This window comes from Herpailurus yagouaroundi, unplaced genomic scaffold (genome assembly GCF_014898765.1).
Source record: "Herpailurus yagouaroundi ecotype Mexico unplaced genomic scaffold, PumYag 199, whole genome shotgun sequence".
Classification (NCBI taxonomy): Eukaryota; Metazoa; Chordata; class Mammalia; order Carnivora; family Felidae; genus Herpailurus; species Herpailurus yagouaroundi.
The window spans coordinates 9665368-9687535 of NW_024412430.1; the positions used below are offsets into that span (position 1 = coordinate 9665368).

General features: G+C 41.4%; 1 protein-coding gene across 11 annotated transcripts in view; it reads left to right on the forward strand.

The window, feature by feature from the left end:
• The window catches only part of TRPM3 (transient receptor potential cation channel subfamily M member 3), an 811684-nt gene that overhangs the window by 305149 nt on the left and 484367 nt on the right, over window positions 1–22168 (forward strand). For 4 of the 11 annotated variants that reach the window (XM_040449363.1, XM_040449365.1, XM_040449368.1 and 1 more), the window contains exon 1: window positions 6234–7061. The exons of 5 other annotated variants lie outside the window; for them this stretch is intronic. In XM_040449363.1, the coding sequence (XP_040305297.1) occupies window positions 6885–7061 (177 nt within the window). In that variant the 5' untranslated portion in view covers window positions 6234–6884. Of the gene's footprint in view, window positions 1–6233; window positions 7062–22168 lie in introns of those variants that run through there. 2 more of the 11 variants (XM_040449372.1, XM_040449373.1) reach the window with 2 other exon arrangements.

Below are 22168 nucleotides of genomic sequence, written 5' to 3' on the forward strand. Positions count from 1 at the left end.
GTCTAGGCTCAGAGTAGAGAACATCTACAGTAATGAATAGCCTTGCAGATATTAGAAGAAGGCATATATTAAGTGGTTTAGAAATGCATATTTCAAATTCTTATATTTTTAACAAGCCTCTACGGACTCATTAAAATTTCAGCATCCCCTGAAATCCCACAAAATTATCCCCTTTGTAAATGGAAGTTTTAGGTTTTCAAAGCTTGAATGACGATGTGTATTAGCTTTTGGCCTTTGAATATTTGGTGTGTATGTGCGCGCGCGCGTGTGTGTGTGTGTCTGCATGTAGGGTTTCTGTTTTTGGTGAGACAGAAGCTGCATATATACCTTAGGGTTTTTGGAAGTGAAACATACTCTATTAATGGAATCTATGATCCCCTCAGCTGCAGAAAGGAAAGCCATAAGCAAAGCGCCCTGTCTGGGTCTCCTCACATGTGTTGTTTGCTGCTTATCTTCTAACTGGAGGAAGCATAGGAGGACGTGAAGTTGTGTTTTGCTTTGCTTTTCCAGAGCAGTAGCTTTGGGAAAGGCCATACATAGAAATTGATATTGATAATTTCAGTTGCTAATATTTTTTGACCTTTTACCATGGGCCAGTTTCTCTTTTAAGGGCTCCATACATTTTAGCCATTTAACTTCCCAGTATTTCTCTGGCATAGGTAGTATAATTATCTGCAATTTGTGGATGAAGAAGGTAATGCGCAGTGAGGTTAAGAAACTGCTCAGAGCTACACGAAAGGGGTAAAATGGTGTTGACATCCAGGCCATGTATGGCTTGTGCTCCTAAGCACTATGCCGGTGGCGTCAGCGAAAGAAATAACAACTCTCATCATAACCATTATTCCATTTAAATGTGTGTTTGCCGTATAAGCATTGTGCTGGATTTTTATCATCACGAAAACCCCAAAGTGGAAACTATTGTAGATGCCATTTTACAGCATGAAAACCAAGACTGACAGGTTAAGTAACTGGCCCAGGCCTATGCAGCTAAGAGGGGTTTGAAATGAGTCTGACCTCAAAACGAGCAGATAAAGATACAGAAGAGGAAGCACAGATGGTCCAGTCTCTGCCCATTTCTTGATACAAGCCTGGGCATCTCATTAGCCAGGGCTGACCACTGCCTCCCTGATGAGTCAGGGTCAAAAAGGTAAAACACACACCACATTTCCGGTTTCAGGTGCCAAGGAAGCCACTTTGCTACAGAGTTTCTGTTGGGCATGCTCACTCTAGGGGTCAGGGAAAGAGCGTCTGTGTGCGTATCAGCTGTTACTGAAAGAACCTTTATGAGAAATGATTGAAGGAATTGAAGAGGATTAGACGCTATTATATTTAAAGTTCCTTTATGACATAATAGAGACTGTCCCCCTAAGAGTATTTCTCAACAATTGCAATCCATCGTGTGAAGATGGAGTAAAAGTCTAAGATTTGTCTACTAAGAAGAGATTTAAAGGGAGCCTTTTGTCGTACACTGGGACAGCCATTCTCTGGAAGAGACGCTTGCTTTAGAAATTAGAGTCTGGGGCGCCTGGGTGGCGCAGTCGGTTAAGCGTCCGACTTCAGCCAGGTCACGATCTCGCGGTCCCTGAGTTCGAGCCCCGCGTCGGGCTCTGGGCTGATGGCTGGGAGCCTGGAGCCTGTTTCCGATTCTGTGTCTCCCTCTCTCTCTCTGCCCCTCCCCCATACATGCTCTGTCTCTCTCTGTCCCAAAAATAAATAAAAAACGTTGAAAAAAAATTAAAAAAAAAAAAGAAATTAGAGGGAGGGACTTTCTGCCACTAGAGCTGTCCAACTATGGAATGTGTGGCCTCAAAACCTTGCCCGCTCCCTGTCGCTGTAAGTTTTTGTGCAAAGGGTGGACAGCAGTCAGGGAAGTGAGGAAAGATCTCAGTAATGGGGCAGGGAATGGAGAAAACAGGTATTCTAATTCTGAGATAGTGTCATTTCACACGGAGTAAGTGCTATTGAAGCTATAAATGTGAGTCCTTTATTTTAATAGATTTTAATGTATTTTAGAATCTATAACCTATAAAAGATACCAAAAGGAAAAACAATGTGAGTTTTTTCTACTGAAGGTATTTCACCTATTAGAAGAATACCTATTTGGAAGTAAGTTAAGGACTGTTCACTCTCAATTAAATGTATAAAGAGATTTACTGTTTTGGAAAACACTGTAGAAGCATCCAAAAATTTCTAACAATGTTATAACTGTATTTGTGGTTGAAGGGAAGAAATGGGAAAAAGCATGGGTTTTTGTTTAAATAAGAATGTTAAATTGTCAGGGTTCACAGCATAAATGATTTTCTGATAAAATTGTTGAATTATCAAATGCAACAGAGCTAATACCCGAGGCCAACCATAAAGCAAGTAGGAAGTTAATAGTGAGGTTACAAAATATTGTGGTACATGAAGTTACTTACAAAGACTTTACCATTGGGGCTGTTCGTGCTGTTTCCCTTGAATGCTTACACATCATCTTTCTGCACTTAAGTACGTTACGCTTACTGTTAGAGCCTGAAAATATCTGTTCAATTACTTTCCAGATACCTATTGAACTTAAACATTAAAATATACTGTGAAAAATTACCTTGGAGACTTTTTTGAGTGTTTGGTGTAGGAAACACATTTTAGCAGGAGGCTTTGGAATGCTGAACTACCCAGACACTGTGTCCTTGCCTTTCTGTTTTCTTAGGTTTTCATGGGTCTGCCCCTTTTTATATCTAAAGGATGTAAAGTAAAACAGTGTACAAAGTGGTCCCTTGAGGGTGCCGTGAGATTTTTTTTAAATGTTTATTTTTGAGAGAGACAGAGCATGAGTGGGGGAGGGGCAGAGGGAGAGGGAGGCACAGAATCTAAAGCAGGTTCCAGACTCTGAGGTGTCAGCACAGATCCTGATGTGGGGCTCAAACTCACGAACTGTGAGATCATGACCTGAGCTGAAGTTGGATGCTCAACTGACTGAGTCATCCAGGCACCCCAGGTTTTTTTTTTTGTTTGTTTGTTTTTAAAGAGAAGGAACATGGTTTCCCAAAGGAAGAAATACAGAATGTCTATATTGTGGCTCATTGTCAGCCATGAGACAGCTCAAATCTTAACATGATTCTTTTTTTCCCCTTATCATGATTCTTAAATTTAGCATCATTTACATGGGAAATGCAAAGCATGAAAGAGAAATAGTTTGTTCAAAGGCAGACTTCAGAGTGCAGAGATTCGATGGGTTGGGTTTGCTATTTGTTAGGACACTGACAGCTAATATGTCCTTGTCAGATTTTTAAAAATTTTTTAAAAAATATTTATTTTTGAGAGAGAGAGAGCATGAGTGGGGGAGGGAAAGAGAGGGAGACACAGAATCCAAGCAGGCTTCAGGCTCTGAGCTGTCAGCTCAGAGCCCGACGCGGGGCTTAAACCTACAAACTATGAGATCATGACCTGAGCCGAAGTCAGACGTTTAACTGCTTAACCAACTGAGCCACCCAGGCACCCGGCTTTGTCAGGTTTTTAAGTCTGCTAGAATTTTTTCTGCAGATGTGTAAACATCCACGTTCATCAAATTTGTAAACAAGCCTTTTGGATTGATGAGAGGCTAATGGTGAGGGCTTGGCTCGCTCGTGTGATCTCAGCTCTTTGCTCATTAGACTTCTCTCTCAAACCCAGGAAGGCAGCATTCCATGCAAAAATTGCATTTCTTGAAGGGGGTGGGTTCCTGAGAACCCTGCTTGAAATGTTGTGATAGCAAACAATTCTGGCAAAAACCACTCCAGTGATGGAATAAGAACCCCCCCTTCAGGCGCTGCCAGCCTTCTCTGATCTATACCTCTCTTGCAGCATCGTCTCCAGAGCAATCCTCCAGAGGTTCTGTGCTGCTCTCTAATTGCCATTAGAGAGGGCTGGGAATCCTCCTGCTTCCTGTTCTGCAGGGTTCCTAACTATTCTCTTTGACTAACATCATTCACTAAGAATTAAAGGGACTAGGATCAAAGGTTGTGAGTTTTCAGAATGACACTGTCATTTTTGTGGGGTCCTGAACAGTGAGGGGCAGATGAGAGGGGACTGCATGTTGCAGCATTTTCTTGGGGTCAGACTTCTCACAACTGCAAGGGAACCACTGCTTAGCATTTAATAGTTCAGAGATCCTGGAGTCTCAAAGCTCCACTCAGAGCAACCTCTTATAATCTGCTGAATACCACGCTGCAGTATAGCATGAGGAAGCCCATACTTACCTTAAAGGCTCCCGCCTTCCTCTTTACCCCGGTTAGGAAACGCATGGTAACTGATAGGAAACATTGAAATTCACTCTGTCTTGCTCAACCTCATTACCTGGTCCTAGAAATGCATACACTCATGCATGCTGAATGGAAATTACCAGTGGGTTCCTCCTTGAACTTCAACACAAGCTGCCTGGAAGATGGATCCTGGTGGAAGGGACTTAGTCTGTACCAGGCACTGTTCTGAGGGCACCTGAGTAGCTCGTGTGGTCCTCACAATAACCTCAGGTGTGTTTCCATTTTTTTTTTTCAACGTTTATTTATTTTTGGGACAGAGAGAGACAGAGCATGAACGGGGGAGGGGCAGAGAGAGAGGGAGACACAGAATCGGAAACAGGCTCCAGGATCTGAGCCATCAGCCCAGAGCCTGACGCAGGGCTCGAACTCACGGACCGCGAGATCGTGACCTGGCTGAAGTCGGACGCTCAACCGACTGCGCCACCCAGGCGCCCCTGCCCTGTGTTTCCATTTTTATCTCTGTTTATAGATGAAGACTGCAAAGCACAGATTAGGTGAGTAAATTGCCCAAGGCCAGGGTCAGAATTAGAATTTGAACCATGTAGCCTGATTCTACAATTTCTTTTGGTCACTACTGCATCAACATCACACCAAAGAAATTGCCTGAAAGAAATGCTGAGCATTTCTTCTTTAAGTGCTTTTAGCTCGGCTCTTACATAGTTAAGTCACCAGAAAACAGAGGCACTGGGTCCCCTTAATTATAAAAGAAAAAGAAGAAAGAAGAGAGAGCTTGTCTTTGGAGTCCAATAGACTGGTTTTGATCCAAATCCTACTTTTCCTAGTTACGTGATTTCGGCCTGTTAGTAGTTTCTCAAGTCCACAACTGCTTAATCTTTAAAGTGGGGATATGACCACTGCATCTACTTCATAGGGCTGTTGATGACACGAACTTTGGAAATGCATCTGGAATGCTGACCACAATGCTTGACATGTGTGTGTTAGCTGTTGTTATTTTAAAGTTATCTTTAATGCTTTGTGGAAAAAGAATGGTGACAGAAAATGAACCAACTGCACGGGGGACCTATTACAGTGATAATCAGACACTGAATTTTCTACAAGGCAAGTCAGTGGTCTGGGTTCCACCACTAGATGAGATTTTTCTGCAAGTGTCCTTGGTGCTCTAACACAGGACTGTTGCGAGGGAAATAGTGTTATAATGCAACGTGTCAGGTATTTTTTCGAAGGAATAAAGGGTGGGTTCAGATCCCAAATTCTGAATTACAGCAGGGTCCCAGTGTAGCATGTCTGCCCTCCCCGTCTTAATGCCGCTTCAGAATGCATAAATCGTGGAGCTAGGATTTACTAATCTCCTTGAGTTAATTAGATGTGAAAAATCAGTGTAGTCATGGGAAGGGACTTAAAGAGGGAGAATAACGTAAGATGGCAATCCTATAAGGATGTGGTGAATCTCTGGGCCGCCATGCCATCGGTCAACTGCACCCACTGTGGTCTGATGTCTAGAGGATGTGTGGCAAGTTCACACTTGGTTGTGACATGAACTTCCTCTTCCCAACCACCAGAATTTCATCACTTTATACCAAAGTGAAATTATCCAATTTCTGCTTTCCAATTGAAAGTTCTCCTTTATTCTCTTTGGCCACAGGAGCCTGAACCATGCTAACTCAGCCTTCCTGCCTCTCTCTCTCTCTCTCTCTCTTTCTCTCTCAAAGCCATCCTTAGAAAATGATGGGAGTCAGTATCCCCACTTGAGGAAACTTGATCTTTTATAGAGAGCATCCTGTGTGGCACCTTGAGGGTTAAACTTTTGTTGCAGAGACAGAGTATCAGTGGCTTTCCAGGAAGATAGAAGCCCCAATTTAGAAACTGCCATTTCTAAAAGGTAAGCCAAACATAAATTAGTTTGCACTGCTTTCTATGAAAGGGATAACTTGCCGCTCCCACTGTCTCTGTGTTAGTTTGCTTCTCTCTGTGCGGGCAGCCTGCCTGTCATCTACATAATGTATATATCAGGGCGAGGACCTTCACTCACAGTTCATAAAAACCTCAGCGCATGACAGAGGTGTCTTTTACTATGGATCCATCTTACAATAGGTCTCAATTTACCGTGTCACGTAAATCAAAAGGGAAGTGTTTATCTTCTCATTCGAAGGCATCCCTTCTCCCTCTGTGCCCTAGCCCCTCCCCTCGTGCCAGTTTCCAGCCCCTCAAAGATGCTTTGTGCAAGAAAGTGCAAGTTCCCTCGTTCTGGATTTACTGATTTTCCCTCTTGCTCTCCTCCTGGCTCCCCCCCAAAGCAAGCTAGCGGAGCAAATGGCCCGGGTTCTCCCCCCACGCCTGACTTGCGTTTACTGGGAGGAGAGCCGGAGAGGGAGCGTGCGTTCGGAGCACACTGCTCTGACTGCGACCACAGACTGTTTTGTGCAGGCTGTCCTTCTCCTTCAAAACGGTGCATCCCCTCCCCGGAGCAGCAGGCAGTGTGCCTCCATTCAGCCACATTTGGTATGCATGAGCACGGCTGCAGGGAGAGGGGAGGTGGCTTTCTTAAGAAGGTTCGGTGGCTCAGGAAACGCCACTTGAGTAGTCTCCCAAGTTCCAGGAAGCCTCTGCCCTAATGGAATTTGCAGGTGTGGAGATGACCATGGGATGCCAAGGCCGTGGGGGACCGTCTATTTTCTAGGCATTGCTCAGGTTTGCAATTTTTGGTTTTCCCGGTGGAATTTGGAAGGGGTCATGAATCAAACTGATGCTCCTCGTCCCCTAAACTGGACCATCCGGAAGCTTTGCCACGCAGCCTTCCTCCCATCTGTCAGACTTCTTAAGGTACTGTAACTTGCTGCTTTGAATGGCTCTAATTGTGCTTTGCAGGTCTAAATACCCAACTTCGCACTTGGGCTGGGACACACCTTTCGGGGAGCACAAATGCTTACAGTGCTGGCTCAGTTGCCCAAGGCTGGCTCAGAGAGGCTGTCAGCGGGCTGTAGACCCCCACGGTGTTAGGGAGGAGAGATGGTCTGAGCCACATTTGGGAATGAGATTATGGTGGCAGAGAATGGGCTCCCCGAGTGCTCCCCTCCGTTCCTCAGCCCCCCGCCCTAAACATTCCTAAAATAGAATTAATTAACTTCTTTGGGAGGGTGGGAATAGTAATGGGAGTGAAATCTCCTACTCCAGGCATTTGGCTCCTGGTTTTTTTTTCCCCCCTCCCTGGGGAAGCCCTTCGACCCACTTTCCCTTTAAATGGAACCTGAGAGAACAAAGGATTCTCCTCACTATTTTAAAAGCCTTGTGTCCTTAGGTGGTCGCTCAGGTAAAGACAGAGAATGAATCTCATCAGATTGTGACTTCTTTGGTGTCCTTGTTTTTAGAAAGGCATGATAATTTTAGTCTCCTAAGTGAAGCCAGTGGTGGGAAAGTGTGGTTGAATATGTATTGAACGTATGCCTCCAGCTCCCGCTCTGAGTTACACAAAAGAATGGTACTACACCTGAGCTTAGAATTGTGACTCTGTGTCTGCAGCACTTCCTTTCTAGAAGCAAATGCATTGAAGGTACTGAAAAAGTCCCCACAACTCCGTAATAATTGCACCATCATCGACCTTATTATAGGGAAGAAAATACAAATAAAATTTACAAGGTGGACAAAGCGTGTATTTTTTTCTCCAGAAGAGAGAATGTGCTAACATTTATTTGGGGGGGGGGGGAGGGGGGGAGAGTCCATATCTCTGAATGTCCCACATCCATGTGAAGTTAAAAAGGCAAAGCAAAGTTCTTCATTCTCTTTTCCATATTAACATGATACTGGGATTTAATGACCACTGGATATTGAGCCTAAGTGTCTACAATGGAGGATTAAAGAATTAGTCCTGAATTAATTATATTGCAATATTTTATTTTTATTTATTGATTTTATTTTTATTTTTCTTGCTGAGGCTGCGTTTTGGTTGGGTCAAGTTTGATGTGGACAATTAGTTCTGTCCAGTTAAGTGGTTCCTCACCACAGAGCATTGGCCACTGTTTCCTTACCCTGCTCAACAAAAACCGGTGTTAACTTTCACAAAGCCTGGCCCCAGGTCCTGTTCAAACCCCCAGCATATTGTTGTCATGGCGATGGTTTGCTTCCCTAAAAGAGTATTTAGGAGGAAAAACCAATTTGGGAATAAGGAGTGGGAGAGAAGTGTCCTTGGACATAAGTGCTTTTGCTGTATTGGAACAACATGTGTGATAGGGCATGAGAAAGAATGAGGCCAGGGAGCTAACAAATGAATGTAAATTTTCCTCCAGAATCACAATTGAATCAAGAGTCTGGGGCAAAGAATATCTTGACAAATCCAACTAGGACTGAGAAAATTGACTCTGGCAATTCCACGGGCAGCAAGAGACATTTTTCACTTAAAGGCATTCTTTGGCCCGACCCCAAAATCATGTTTTTTAACTTACTTAATGACCTTCTTAACAGGTGTACTTATACGACTCTCAATATATTATTCATTAATGCTCTATTTTTTTTTCTTTTATGGGAAATGCTATTCATCACTTCCTAGTCACAAAACCAGCAGAGAAGTATCTATTAGAAGTAGAATACTGATTTTGAGAACAGCTGTCCTGTTTCTTAACAGAAAGTGCTGTTGATGCTTGATACCACCAGGCATTGTCAGCCCTGTGTGCCAATACTGTGGTCCGTATACGGTTCAATCCCACCGTGCTTTATTAACGTGGTGCTTTATAACAATTCATCTGGGGCACCTGGGTGGCTCAGCCGGTTAAGCGTCTGACTTTGACTCAGGCCATGATCTCAAGGTCTGTGGGTTCGAGCCCTGCATTGGGCTCTGTGCTGATGGCTCGGAGCCTGAAGCTTGCTTCGGATTCTGTGTCTCCCTCTCTCTCTGCCCCTCCCCCGCTCATGCTCTGTCTCTCTCTGTCCCAGAAATAAATATACATTTAAAAAAACAAAAAAACAATTCATCTAATTAAGCAAACTGATGGGTAGCTTTCCAAATTTCTCAATATGCTAAAAATGATGTGTTGTCCTAGAGAAGTTCCTTTCCAAATGACATCTGTAATTTTGAAAGGTATTGATCTATCCTAGGAAACTTCAGATAGTGAGCATATTTCAAACTCGTTAAAAAAAGTGACAACCAAATTCTTTCAGCGATACTTGAAATGAGAGCTGCTTCTGTATGTGGGTTTGATCGCCTCAACGTGCTGGATAGGAATGCCATGGAATTTTTTCCCCGTTTGGATTGCTGCTGTCTTGTCTGCTTTGCTAGTCCCTACGTCTTCTTGCCTTGCTTTTAATATTTCAAATAAATTGGAAGTTCCTGAGCAAACATTTACATCTTTTGATCACTGTTCTTCCTGCTTTAGTCCATAAATTAAATATTTACAAACAGTGCCCCCTTTCCCAGTCTCTTACTCCACCTCCCCCACTCTACCACCACCATGTTAATTTAATGGATGGATTCTCTGGGTGTCCAGGAGCCCATTGAAATCATAAGCTAACAAACCCAATTCCTCTATTCAACAGGTAATTTTTGGTCCCCTTCCAGGCATTTTTCTGATATGTTTATTCCAGTGCTCTGACTTGTCAGTAACACAGTAGAGGTCGTGATGGCAAGGTTAGGTTTAACTAGACTCTGATCACTCACCATTTCTCACAGACTTGGCTCATGCCAATTTCCCCCATGTCCTCTCCTTGAAAATGTGTTTCTTTGGTACCTTATTTCAGCATCACACCAATAATTAGAAATGGCTTTATAATCCTATTTTCTGTATTTCCCATTTCCTAATAGAAACAGGATACTAAAGAACTAGAAGGGGGAGGCTGGCATTTGAAGCATGAATTAAACTCAGTGAATGAATGTTGGAATATACTTATTATTCCTCTGAAAACATCTCATTTGTTGCTTTGTCCATCTCAGCAAATTTTGAACATGCCAACCAACTCCTATTTTGAATGTGGGATTGCATTTGGAAATAACATTTGAAAGTGAATTTTTGGACAGGCATATCATGATGATAGCCAAAAGACAGAGGCTGTTTTCAAACGGATGCATTTCAAATGGGACCCTGTTGAAACTATTTCTCTTCAGTTGTCATTTGCTACGTTCTTATGTGTTTCAAGATTTCATCTTATTAATGACAAAAAGTCATGTTTATTTCAGTGACAGAATGTTCTTAGCATATTTCATAGTCATTATTAGCTCTCTCTGCCATTGTTTTATTTGGGAGATTTTATTTTGGTAACTTATGTTGAATTTGAGAATTTTTAGGGTGGAGAGCTTTGTTTATTGAAATCTCAGTGGACTTACTAAAAAGAAGGCTTCTGAAAGATGGGTTGCACTAGGGGAAAGGGAAACTCTGTAGTTCTAATAGATTGTGGTGCAAACATTTAAGTCAGCCTGTCCATGAAGCCCAAATGGTCAGTATCATGTTAGGATCTTCAAAGTTTTATCCTGAGAAGGAATCTGATTTTGCATGTTGAGCAATGTCAAAATAGGTTAAAGAAATTATATTCTGGAGTTAGACCTAAACACTGAAGCCTAACTCTGTTGTGTTCCTAACCACCTGTATGATCATGGGTGTGTTACTTAACTTTTCTATAACTTGGTGTCCTCCTCTTTAAAGTGAAGAGTTGAAGTCTTGACTTGGACCCAGTGCTATGATTCCCTGTGGTAAAGGCTACCATGCCCTGTGGGAATGAAAGAACATAGGCTAAAAATGGTTTAAGTGGATTGGATGTTCAAATAGCAGAGGACTAGAATATTCAGCAGTGTTGGAAATCACAGAGGGCCTTAGCTGCTAAATTATGACATTTGACGATTATCCTGAAAACCATGAGTACCATCAAATGGATTTTAGCAGGGAGGTGACTGCCGCATTTAGGCATGGGATAGATAGATGACTCTGGCTGTACTGTCTAGAATGGGGAGGAGATGGTAGGATTGGAAGCTCAGAGATGAAATTGGAAATCCAGAGAATTGATGAGGACTTGAGTTACGGCAACAGGAGTGGAGGTAAAATGCACAGGGCTTTGTGAAGTTGATGAATTGTGGTGAAGGGAAGAATTTAGGATAACTTCTGAGTTTCGGTCTTTGTGGCTAGTCTGGCACTGGTCCACATTTCTGAGAATAGAGGTCTTGATAATGAAGGACAGAACTTCTCACTTTGTGGTTCATCTTTGTTGAGTTAGAGACGGTATGTCAGTTATTCTGGTGGGACTGAGAAAAAAATAGTGTTAACGATACAATTCCATTTTTGGGCACCTGGGTGGCTCAGCCAGTTAAGAGTCCAGGTCTTGATTTTGTGTCAGGTCATGATCTCACAGTTTGTGAGTTCAAGGCCTGCATCAGGCTGTGCCCTGATAGTGCCAAGCTTGCTGGGGATTCTCTGTCTCTGTCTCTGTCTCTGTCTCTCTCTCTCTCTCTCTCTCTCTCTGTGCTCATGCAAACACATGTACTCTCTCGGTCTCTCAAGATAAAAAAAATTAAAAATATAATTCCATGTCATTAATGAGTATGAGCCCCATTGAATGATAACAGTACTCTTTGAAGTAAATAATATACAATCAGGAATATCCCTCCTAATTTTTTTTTTTTTGGACTGTAGGTGTAGTAAGCTCTCAGTTTTTTGGAATCCAGTCAAAAAGCTCAGTTTTCTCTCATTTTTTCTCCTCTTATTCCTCTTTTATATTATACAAAGGATTAATGAAAGTGAAGTGGGTAACACAAGGGAAATCCTTGAGAGTAGTGATCGAGGTAGGCTACAAGATGAGGATAAAACCTGCTTAATTACTAATGTTTTCTACTTCTATAATTTCTTGCATTGGTAACCAGTGTCCATTCTATTGAGTGTGTCTTCTACAGTTGATGCCAGACATTCCAGAAACCGACTTGCCTTCGATGGTCTCAAGCTTGTAGGAAACAATCAGGTTGAGATTTATTTCAGTGTATGTTTTCACTTTAAGACTTCCAAGGTTTCCTTTTCACATCTGAAATCCTGGATCTTGACAGGACACATACAGGAATATCAATAAACCCAAGTTTTTGCTTGGTCAGGACAAGACACTCCTGAACCACATGTTAGTAGTAGCAGTTAAGTGTCCCAGTAGGAGAGGAAGCACACACCTGTTAGACATGTCAGTGAACTGTGGCCAACAAGGTCAGGGAACGTCTTATGGGCTGATTCCACTAAGTACCTAAAAGATGAGACACTCGAAGAATAAACTGCTTTTAGGTCAACACAGTGTATTGTCAGGAAAAAAATTTTAAGGGCTACTAATAAAGAAACTTTTGTCTTTTCATCTCAGCATGCCAACCTCAGATTCCCTTTAAGAAAGTGAGAGAAAGAAAAGAAAGAAAACATGTACTCGGCACTAAAACCCGGGAGAGAAAAAAAATCTGGTGTGTTTCAAATGGTGGCTTGATCCAGGTTGCTGAGTGGTCACCATGTGACTTGCCTTTTTGTGAAATGTTCCTTGGGCAGCCTGACGGAAATTCCTGAGGCAACAAGAAACCCTCCTGTCTCTCCGGAGAGCTCTGTCTTCTGGTGGCCTCTGTTATGGAGAAAAGACTGAAAAGTGTGCGGTCGCTGGGGAAAGAGGGAGGATGTGGCTGGGAGTCTAAGTCCAGGACCACCTGCTTCTCAGATGACTTACAGAGTCCCAGGAATTCAGGGCAAGGTCTGTCTCCAGGGGAAAGGGTTCTGCCTTCCTTGTGGAGGACTTCCTCAGGGAAAGAGAACACTAACTCCCCAGGAGGGGGTTTTCCCCCCCCCCCCCCCCCCGTCTGTTGGTATAACTCAATTGGCTCCAAGCTCATCTACCGAAAACTAATCATATCCTTGCTGTCCTTCTCTTATCTTCCATGAAAAGCAGTTTTAAAAGCTCTGGCTGACGAAAATAAAAAATAACTAGCCAGTAAATGCTTATTGAAGAATTAAAAAAAAAAAAATGAACAAACAATAAAGACACATACAATTCTGAGAATGCTGAGGAATCACTTGGGCAGCTGGTGAGCAAAGCAAATATCCAAATATCCGAGCCCATCCTCTAAGGATGCTGATTCAGTAGGTAGGTGGTGGGCCCGGGAATTGGCATGTCAACAAGCTCCTTGGTGATTCCCACGGGAATAGCTCTTAGAAGAACCACACATGGAGGAAAGCTGACACAGATTCAGCAGAGCTGGAGAGAAACTGGATTAAGTGCCCTTTCTTAGGCTGGCATCTGGGCAGAACAGATTTTCTGATAGCAAACAGAGCAAAAGGTTTTAAGCAAACCCTTCACAGGTTTTCAAAATTTAATCATGAGCGATCATTTACAGATACAGAAATAAATTGAGTTCAGCTGCCCTGTTTTGATTTGTAGATGACCAGTCTGGAAGAATGGTTGTCCCTATTCCTATTTTTTTGTTTATGGATTTCTCTGTTATTTTCATGAGTTTTTTTTCCACTCATGTGACCTACAACTTCAGAAGTTTCTATTCTATTCAATTTACACGGGTATCTGTGAACCAGAGCTCCCAAAGACCGTGTTTATGGTCAGAATTTTGCAATATCTTCTATACACCCCCTTTATCCTTCATCTATGCCTCTCGGAATTGCGATAGTCACTCAAGCACACGCTCCTTTGATACCAATGGAACGTGATAGTACCAAGTGAGCAATGGCCTGTTTACTTGGGGGCCAAATCCAAAGCGCCCATAACTCATGCCCATATGGTAGAATTGGTCCCCTCTACGCCTGCCCTCTCTACCCTAAGGCCTTGACAAACTAACGAAGGAAGAGGTTCCGGATAGGGATGGGGAGGGAGGGAAGAGAACATTCAGGGCTTTTGTTTGGAAGAACACATTCAAAGCTAAAAGTAATTTAAACTAGACATTTTTTAAAATGATGCCCAGTATTAATGATCAAATAAGGAAAACAGTGCTGGACAAAATTTTGTAGGCTCTCGAGTATTTGAAAAAGATACAGTAGCGGAATGGCTGTGATGGGGGGCTGGCACAACAAAAACTTGAGGAGAAGGGTGTTCAATTTTCATGCTTATCGCACATAATTTACTTTAAAAGCATTTGGGTATTCTTCAACCAGTGGCTCTCCTTCTCTGCTTACATTTGCAGAGGCACGTGTGTAGGAACTGCCCTTTAGGGATGGCATGGATAAGTTTTACTTCTTCTCCCCCAAATAAGTAAAGCTTTTCAACAATGGATGGATAGATCGGTAGGTGGGGAAGGAAGGATTGATTCTCTTATTTGTAAATCTATTCACAGCAACATTTAATATACTAAATTGGCTTGGAGGGAGATTTATCTACCAAATGAGCTTTTGAGGTGTTTTTTCAAAGTGTGGTCCAGGGCTGCCTGTTACAAAATCGGTTTCTTGGGATTCTACCCAAACTTACTAAGATAAGGCCCATGATGACAGAATCTGCATTTTAGCAAGCAACACAGGGTGATTGTTCTACCCTGTAATATTTCGAATATTTCGAACTGTCTCTTCTGAAGTGAGTCACTTAAGCAGAGAGACCTTGGTTCATCAAAATGAGGCCTCTGGCATGACCCCACCTCAGTATCAAATTTTTATTAAACTGAGCATACACTCTCTCTCTACGAATTTATATAGGCCAGTAAAGTTTCCGTATCTTAAAAGTCCCCATGCTCACAGAGCATCGAATGAGTCTCCTAACTGTTTCTTAAGGGATCACACAGGAGAGCTGGTTTAGGTGCCAGAAATGTATCCATGAGTGGTATCCTGTGTTAAAAGCAAACATGGCACATTGTTTACGTAAGGAAATGATGCCCGTATATGGTTAGGAGGAAGAAAAAACTGCAGCAGAGAAAGCACTAAGTCTAACTTCTGCCCGGATCATTCGGCCATTGCTGAATTAATCAAGTTCCTTCACATCTGCTGCTTCTCCATACTTCCTTCCAATTACTAGTATCACACATTCACCAAGTTGTCTGAACTGGAAAACCTGGGCTTACGCCTTTTGCTTTGTTGGCTCTCATCCCTTATATAATCAGCCAATTAGTTCTGCCAGGTTTCCTCATAAATATGTCTCTGATCCACTCCTTCTGTCTGTTCATACTTTCCAAGATCAGTCTCCTTTTTTCTCAGATCCAAAATACTACAGTTGTCTACTTCAAATTGATCCTTCCCACGGCCACCAAAATGGTCCACTTAAAATGCAAGTAAGACAAGGTTGCTGTAGTGTTTCACATTCTTCACTTTTCCTTTCTACTGTATAATAAAATCTAACCTCCTAGGTATGGTATATAACACCTTCAGTGATTGGTCCTTTGCCTACTTCTCTACGGTTATATTTTGTTTTTCCCTTCCTCAAATCTTGAAATTCCTCATAGCTGGACTTTGTTGCACAAGGTATTTCCGACTGCCTGGAAAATGTGAATCACACCTCCTGCCCAACTCCTGCCCATAGTTTAATACTGGACTCAGGTGAGTTGGATGAATGTAGGGAGAATTTCCCTGAATCCCCAAAGCCAGATTAGGCTCTCCTTTTATACACGTCCATAAAAATCAGTGGGTATTTTTATCTTTGCATTTAGCATGTGGTAACATTAGCTCCTTTACCTCATGGGAACCCTGTTTGTAGACAATTTGGTTCATGTAGCCTTTGGCAAAGAATTGAGAGTATTTTAGGTGCTAGATATATTACCCTTTAATAGGTAAATGCTGGGTTAGATAACTGTGCTCTAGATGTAGTGCTCTGAAATAGTTACTCAAAAGAACCAAATGCTATTACAGAGTCTTGGTATTTTTGTCTCATTAAAGAAAACTTTGAGCTTGAGTTGATAGACTTCCTGTTCCCCAAATTGGATGATTAGTTAAGGAACTGAACCAATAATTAATACTCAGCAAAAGTGATGCAGAATAAAATTACATCCTCAAGGTAGCACTAGATGCGTGCTTTGAAAGTATTTGCTGTGAAAGAGAAAGTGCAAGATCGTAATTACCTCATCTACTGATTATGATGGGGAAAGGGCAGTCCTTAAGTTAGTGATCTAAGAGACTTTAACATAGTGCCTGTAATAGTGTCGTTGGGCAGGTTACACTGTGAGTTAGAGAAAGTACTATGAGAAGAAAAACTACATAGTTTCTGGGCCATTCTCGCTTTCTTCTTTAAATGTGCCTGTTGCAAGTGTCTAGAGCTATGTAGATACGATCCTATTGTATTTGGGTATTTCCCTTTATCTTTAATTTTTTAAAGTTTACTATTTTGAGACGTAGAGCGCAGGGGAGGGGCAGAGGGAGAGAGAGAGAGGGAGACAGAGTGAAACCCAAGCAAGCTCTACACTGTCAGCACAGAGCCCCACACAGGCCCGAACCCATGAACTGTGAGATCGTGACCTGAGTTGAAATCAAGAGTCAGATGCTTAACCACTGAGCCACCCAGGTGCCCCAGCATGTCCCTTCAAAGGTACATGTGACTTACCATTTTTCTGTTATCATTAGGTTATTTTACTGTATCAGCCATCGTGGATAGAAGTCAAATAGAAGTCCTTAGTTTATCAGGTTCCTATTGAGAAAAAAATAGATCAGAGTCCAAATAAATTTCTTTGGGAAGATAACTGAATCATGAGAAAAGTTATCCTAGAACTTGTAGGTTAAGATCAATAATCAAAGTGACTGGAAAGAAAGTAAATAATTCTGGTGGGGGGCATAATCTCCATGCTTATCCATTTCTTTGCTAGAAGAAAGAAGTGAATAAAAATAGTTTAAAGAATGAACTGTTAAACAGGCATCCATAAAAATACTTGCTGTATCGTGCTAGTTGAGGACCAAATGATGGCTTGACATTTAAGCTCTGGAGATTTAATTTGCTGAATGCTTTGGGCTAGCCCAATGATTTCCCTTTAAAATAGGATTTCCCAACTCTGCACTACTGACGTTTTGGCCTGGATAAATCTTTTTTGTGAAGGCTGGCTGTCCTATGCATTCTAGGACATTTAACATCACCTTTGGATTTAGCCACTGGATTCCAGGAGTACCCTCCTCCCATTCCCATTTTGACAACCAAACGTGTCTCCATACACTGTCAAATATCCTTTGGGGAACGAAATCACCCCTAGTTGAGAACCACCGCCTTCAACGTTACCTCCCGAAGATGGGTATTTTAAGAGGTACGTAGGTAATTGATTTCACCGGGAACCCAGTAGAGACTTTCTGGTGATGTGAAGGGGATGCTTCGACTTCAGACACACTTTCTTTTTTATTTTACGAAAGACTGAAATTCAGCTTACATTTGGGAAATTAACTGGTCTAGTTCTATTCACTAAACATAGACTAAGGAATTATTTTCTCATCTTATTGTCAATCATCTCTTGGAAGAAAATTCAATGTGTCCAATTTGTCTGAAAGTGTTTGAATGTTCTGTATATTATCGCTTTGTGGAATAAAAGCAGAGCATATTTTCATTTGATTGATATGTCAAGTGAAATATTTAATTTTCATCATCATTTTGTTCTCCAATAACTTCTACTTAGAACTATTTAAGAATAATACAATATAAAATCCATTTCAATGAACACATAAAATATCTTCAAGATGAATTTTTTGTATGAAGTTAGCTGATGTGAGCATAGATTTTAAGATAAATTGATTAATTAGCACAAGGAAGCTATATGATTTAAAGATGAGTAGTGTAACATAGAGATGTTGAATTACTATGTGGTACATTTGAAACTGGTGTAATATGCTGTGTCAACTCTACTCAAAAAATTAATAGCATAAAAACTTATAATTAAAGCTAATTTTCAATCATTAAATTCAACATGATCAAAAATGGACAGAAAAACTAGGTTTTGGCCTTAATTCTGCATTAAATGATAGGCTAGCTGAGCTACCTAGAGTAAGTAGTTTTATCTTGCAATGATTTAGTTTCCTCATCTATAAAATAAGATTGGGTTAGCTCACACGTGTCAAACTTTTTCTATAAAAGGCCACATTGTAAACGGCTTTGTTGGCCACATAGTCTCTGTCGCAACTACTCAACTCTGCTGTTGTAGCTTGGGAAAGTAGCCATACACAATACCTAACGAATAAATGTAGCTGTGTTCCAATACAACTTACTAGGGACATTGTGTAATAATGGTCTGGATGTTCATATATTGAAAATTCATATGTTGAAACCCTAATCCCCAAAGGTGATATTAGGTGAGGACTTGGGGAAATACTTACGTCTTGAAGGTAGAACCTTATGAAAGGGATTAGTGACTTGGAAAAGAGTCTCCGTAGTGCCTTTGATCATGTGATGACACAAGAAGTCTGTGACCTAAAAGAGGGCCTTCACCCAACCGTGCTGGCACCCTGATCTTGAATTTTTGCCTCTGGAACTATGAGCAACACATTTCTGCTTACAAGTCACCTGGTCTGTGGTATTTTGCTACAGCAGCCTGAATAGATGAAGACAGGCTGAAATTGGGATTTTGCATAATTGTCACAGGTCATAAAATATTATTTTCATTGTTTTCAACAACTGTTTGAAATGTTTTTTTGTTTTTTTTTTTTAATGTTTACTTTTGAGAGGGAGAGTGAGAGAGCATGAGCAAGGGAGGGGCAGAGAGATAGGGAGAGACACAGAATCTGAAGCAGGCTCCAGGCTCTGAGCTGTCAGCACACAGACTGACATGGGGCTCAAACCCATGAACCATGAGATCGTGACCTGAGCCAAAGTTGGACGCTTAACTGACTGAGCCACCCAGGTGCCCCTGAAATGTTTTTAAATGTAAACTATGCCCAGCTCACCAGCTGTATACAGAGGGCGGGTGGTACTCGGCTTGTAGGCTGCAGTTGGCCAACCATGAGATGATTGTTAAGGTCCCTTGCAGCTCTAACATTCTTGGATGAGGTAGCAATGCTAGAAAGTCACTTTATGTCCCTATTGATCTGAAAACTACTTTAATACCTGAAAGAGCTGAGAGTAAATCTTGTATTAATTATAATAATGGAATCTTACTGGAGAGCAATGTGTGGTGGGCTTGCTGTCACACAATGTAGCTCACATTTAGCAAATGTTTATAGGGGGTGTTTGTTTTCTGTCTCTCTGAGAAAAAGGAATGCTCCAGTTCTACAAAAGGTGTTGTTTTTCACAAACTCCGCTGAAATGCACAGAGACAGAAAGTGAAGTGGTGCTAAAATGTAACATTTGTAAAGTGCTTTGCAATTTGCAGAGTACTTTGCTTCACATCAAATGAACTGAACTTGATAGCAATCCTCTGAAGCAAGTGTAGTAAACCGTTACTCTCCTTTTCAGCTGCGGGGGTGGGGGGAAGATCCTGGTTAGGTTAAGCCACATATTAGTGGGCTTTTCTGATTCCAAATTCAGAATTCCCTCCTTTGCACTCCCGTGCATCTTACATCTGCCTGCTCCCCCCTTTTTTTTTTTCATCTGAGGCCCAACTAGACAATAGAGTTCAGTACTCTATTTAAGTACTTGACAACAAAAAGAATTACATAGCACAGTGTCAGAATGATCATTGACAAGATACAAAACTTCTCTGAACCTTAGTTTTCTTCATTATAAATTAAACAAAAATACTGCTTTCTATTGTTTAGAAATTAACATGTTTGGTTTGGGCATACGTTACAGTTGGTGTTTAGTAAATATGAGACCTTTCCAATCTAATAAAACAGAGACAGTGCACTGCAGATGAACAGAATTCAACATGTCTTTTGTAATAACTTGGACTTAGGGAATACATATTATGGGCAAGTAATTACACTTTGTAGTTATTGCACATTGTATTAGTAAGGGTTCTCCAGAGAAATAGAGCCAACAGGATGTGTATGTGTGTGCGTAAGTGTGTATGTGTGTTCATATCTATATATGAGGCGGAGGGAGGAACATTGACCAGATTTTACAGAAGTGGCTCATGTGACTCTGGAGTCTTGGCAAATCCAAGCTCTGATGGTGGAGGCTGGCAAACTGAAGACCGAGGAGAGACTTGGAGTTTGAGTCCAAAGGCTGTCTGCTTTAAAACCAGGAAGAAGTACAAGTTACAGACAAAGTCCAAAGGCAGTCTTCTGGAGCATTCCTTTTTGCTTGGGAGGTCAGTCTTTGTTGTATTCAGGCCTTCAGCTGGTTAGATGAAGCCTACTTACATTATGGAGGTCAATATGCTTTTCCCTAAGATCCCTGATTTAAGTTAAATAGGATCCAAAATACTTTCACAAAAATATCCAGAATGATGTTTAATCATGTATCGAGACCCTGTGGCCCAGACAAGTTGACATAAAATTAACGATCATAGAGCTCATTGTTACAGTTACATTAAAATTGCTGTTTTTGATGTAGTTTGCTTGCAAGTAATTGATAATCCATTTAAATTAACTTAAATAAAAATTTTTCTCTAAGGCTACTCTCTAGGATATCCAGCACCTGGAATGGAAATACAGCCAGATACCATGGGGACTCAGGCTTCTCTCTTATGGGACCCTAGAGTCTCCTTTTGGCTACTTTTGGCCCGTCTACTCTGTACTTGTGTTTTTCTTTGTCAACCAGCCTTCTTTATTACTCCATTATTTTGCTAAGACTTGCCACAGTGTCCAGTACTATACGATCTTATAATTGTTTTATTCACATTTCACCCATATGTTTCTCTCACTTTCCTAAGGAATCTCATTGACTCAGCTTTGGTCACATATCCACACTGGCCTACATGGATATGGTAGGGAAATTGAATCACAAGATAAAAATATGGCCGCCTAGACCTATTCTTCTTGTAGGTGATGTGGGCGGGAACAGATTTTCTTTAGCAAGGATGTAGGCCTGACGCTCCATGAATTCAATTATCGTGGATCCCCTAGATACATAATAGCTTAATGATTCTGGAAGCCACCCAGGCCTGAAAGGTATTGCAATTAATCTAAAACTAAGATTTCACTCTGCAAATGAGGATAACCAATTAGTCTGTACCTTTTGCTATTATATCATAGGAAGAGATGGACTCTAACTACAGAACCCAATTTTAGGGTGCTGTAAACACAGTACTTCTGAGGAAGAGGCCTAATGAACCTGGAGAAATAGTAAGCTCTCCTCTATTGGAGGAACACATTGAAATCCAGAAGAAATAACTTTGAGAGTCCCAATGCAACATGGCATGATGGACTCCCATGTCCCCCTGAATACCTCCTTGAGTTCTCCAATGTTATTGGTTTCACGACTGCTGAAAGCTTGTATGGATCTTCTAATGGGGTTTGTCCTCTCTTCCAGCTGAATGAAATTGAACCCTCCCCAAATCTATAGCCCTGAGAAAAAGAAACCAGAATAACATGTTGTTTAGAAGTAGCAATGTGAGGGGTGCCTGGGTGGCTCAGTTGGTTGAGTGTCTGACTTCACCTCAGGTCATGATCTCACAGTTGGTGAGTTCAAGCTCCGTGTCTGGCTCTGTGCTGACAGCTCAGAGCCTGGAGCCTGCTTCGGATTCTGTGTCTCCCTCTCTCTCTGCCCCTCCCTTATTTGCACTCTGCTCTCTCTCTCTCAAAAATGAATAAACATTAAAAAATTTAAAAAAAAAGTAGCAATGTGATAGTAAATGGAATATGAGAGCAGTGTTAGGATTTTTTTAAATTAACCATGTTTAAAGGAATTGGGTAGAGGAGAGATTAACGTTTTAATCAGAATATTCCTGTTTGTGTTGACATTCTTTTGAGGGGGGAAAGTTCATACACATTTAATGCTGTCAAAATGAGTGTTTTGTTTTTAGGTGTACAGCAATTCACAAAACAAGAATATAAAAATTAGGTTTTCTCCCCCATTTATTCCTTCTTAACACATTTTTTTCTGCTATCCTCTATTGCTCTGTGTGAGAAACTATACAAATGGATTAGGAATTCAAGAATGAAAAATACTAGGCCCCAATCAAAACGAGGTAATAATGGAGTGAGGGAGACAGACAAGCAAATTGGAAATGACAT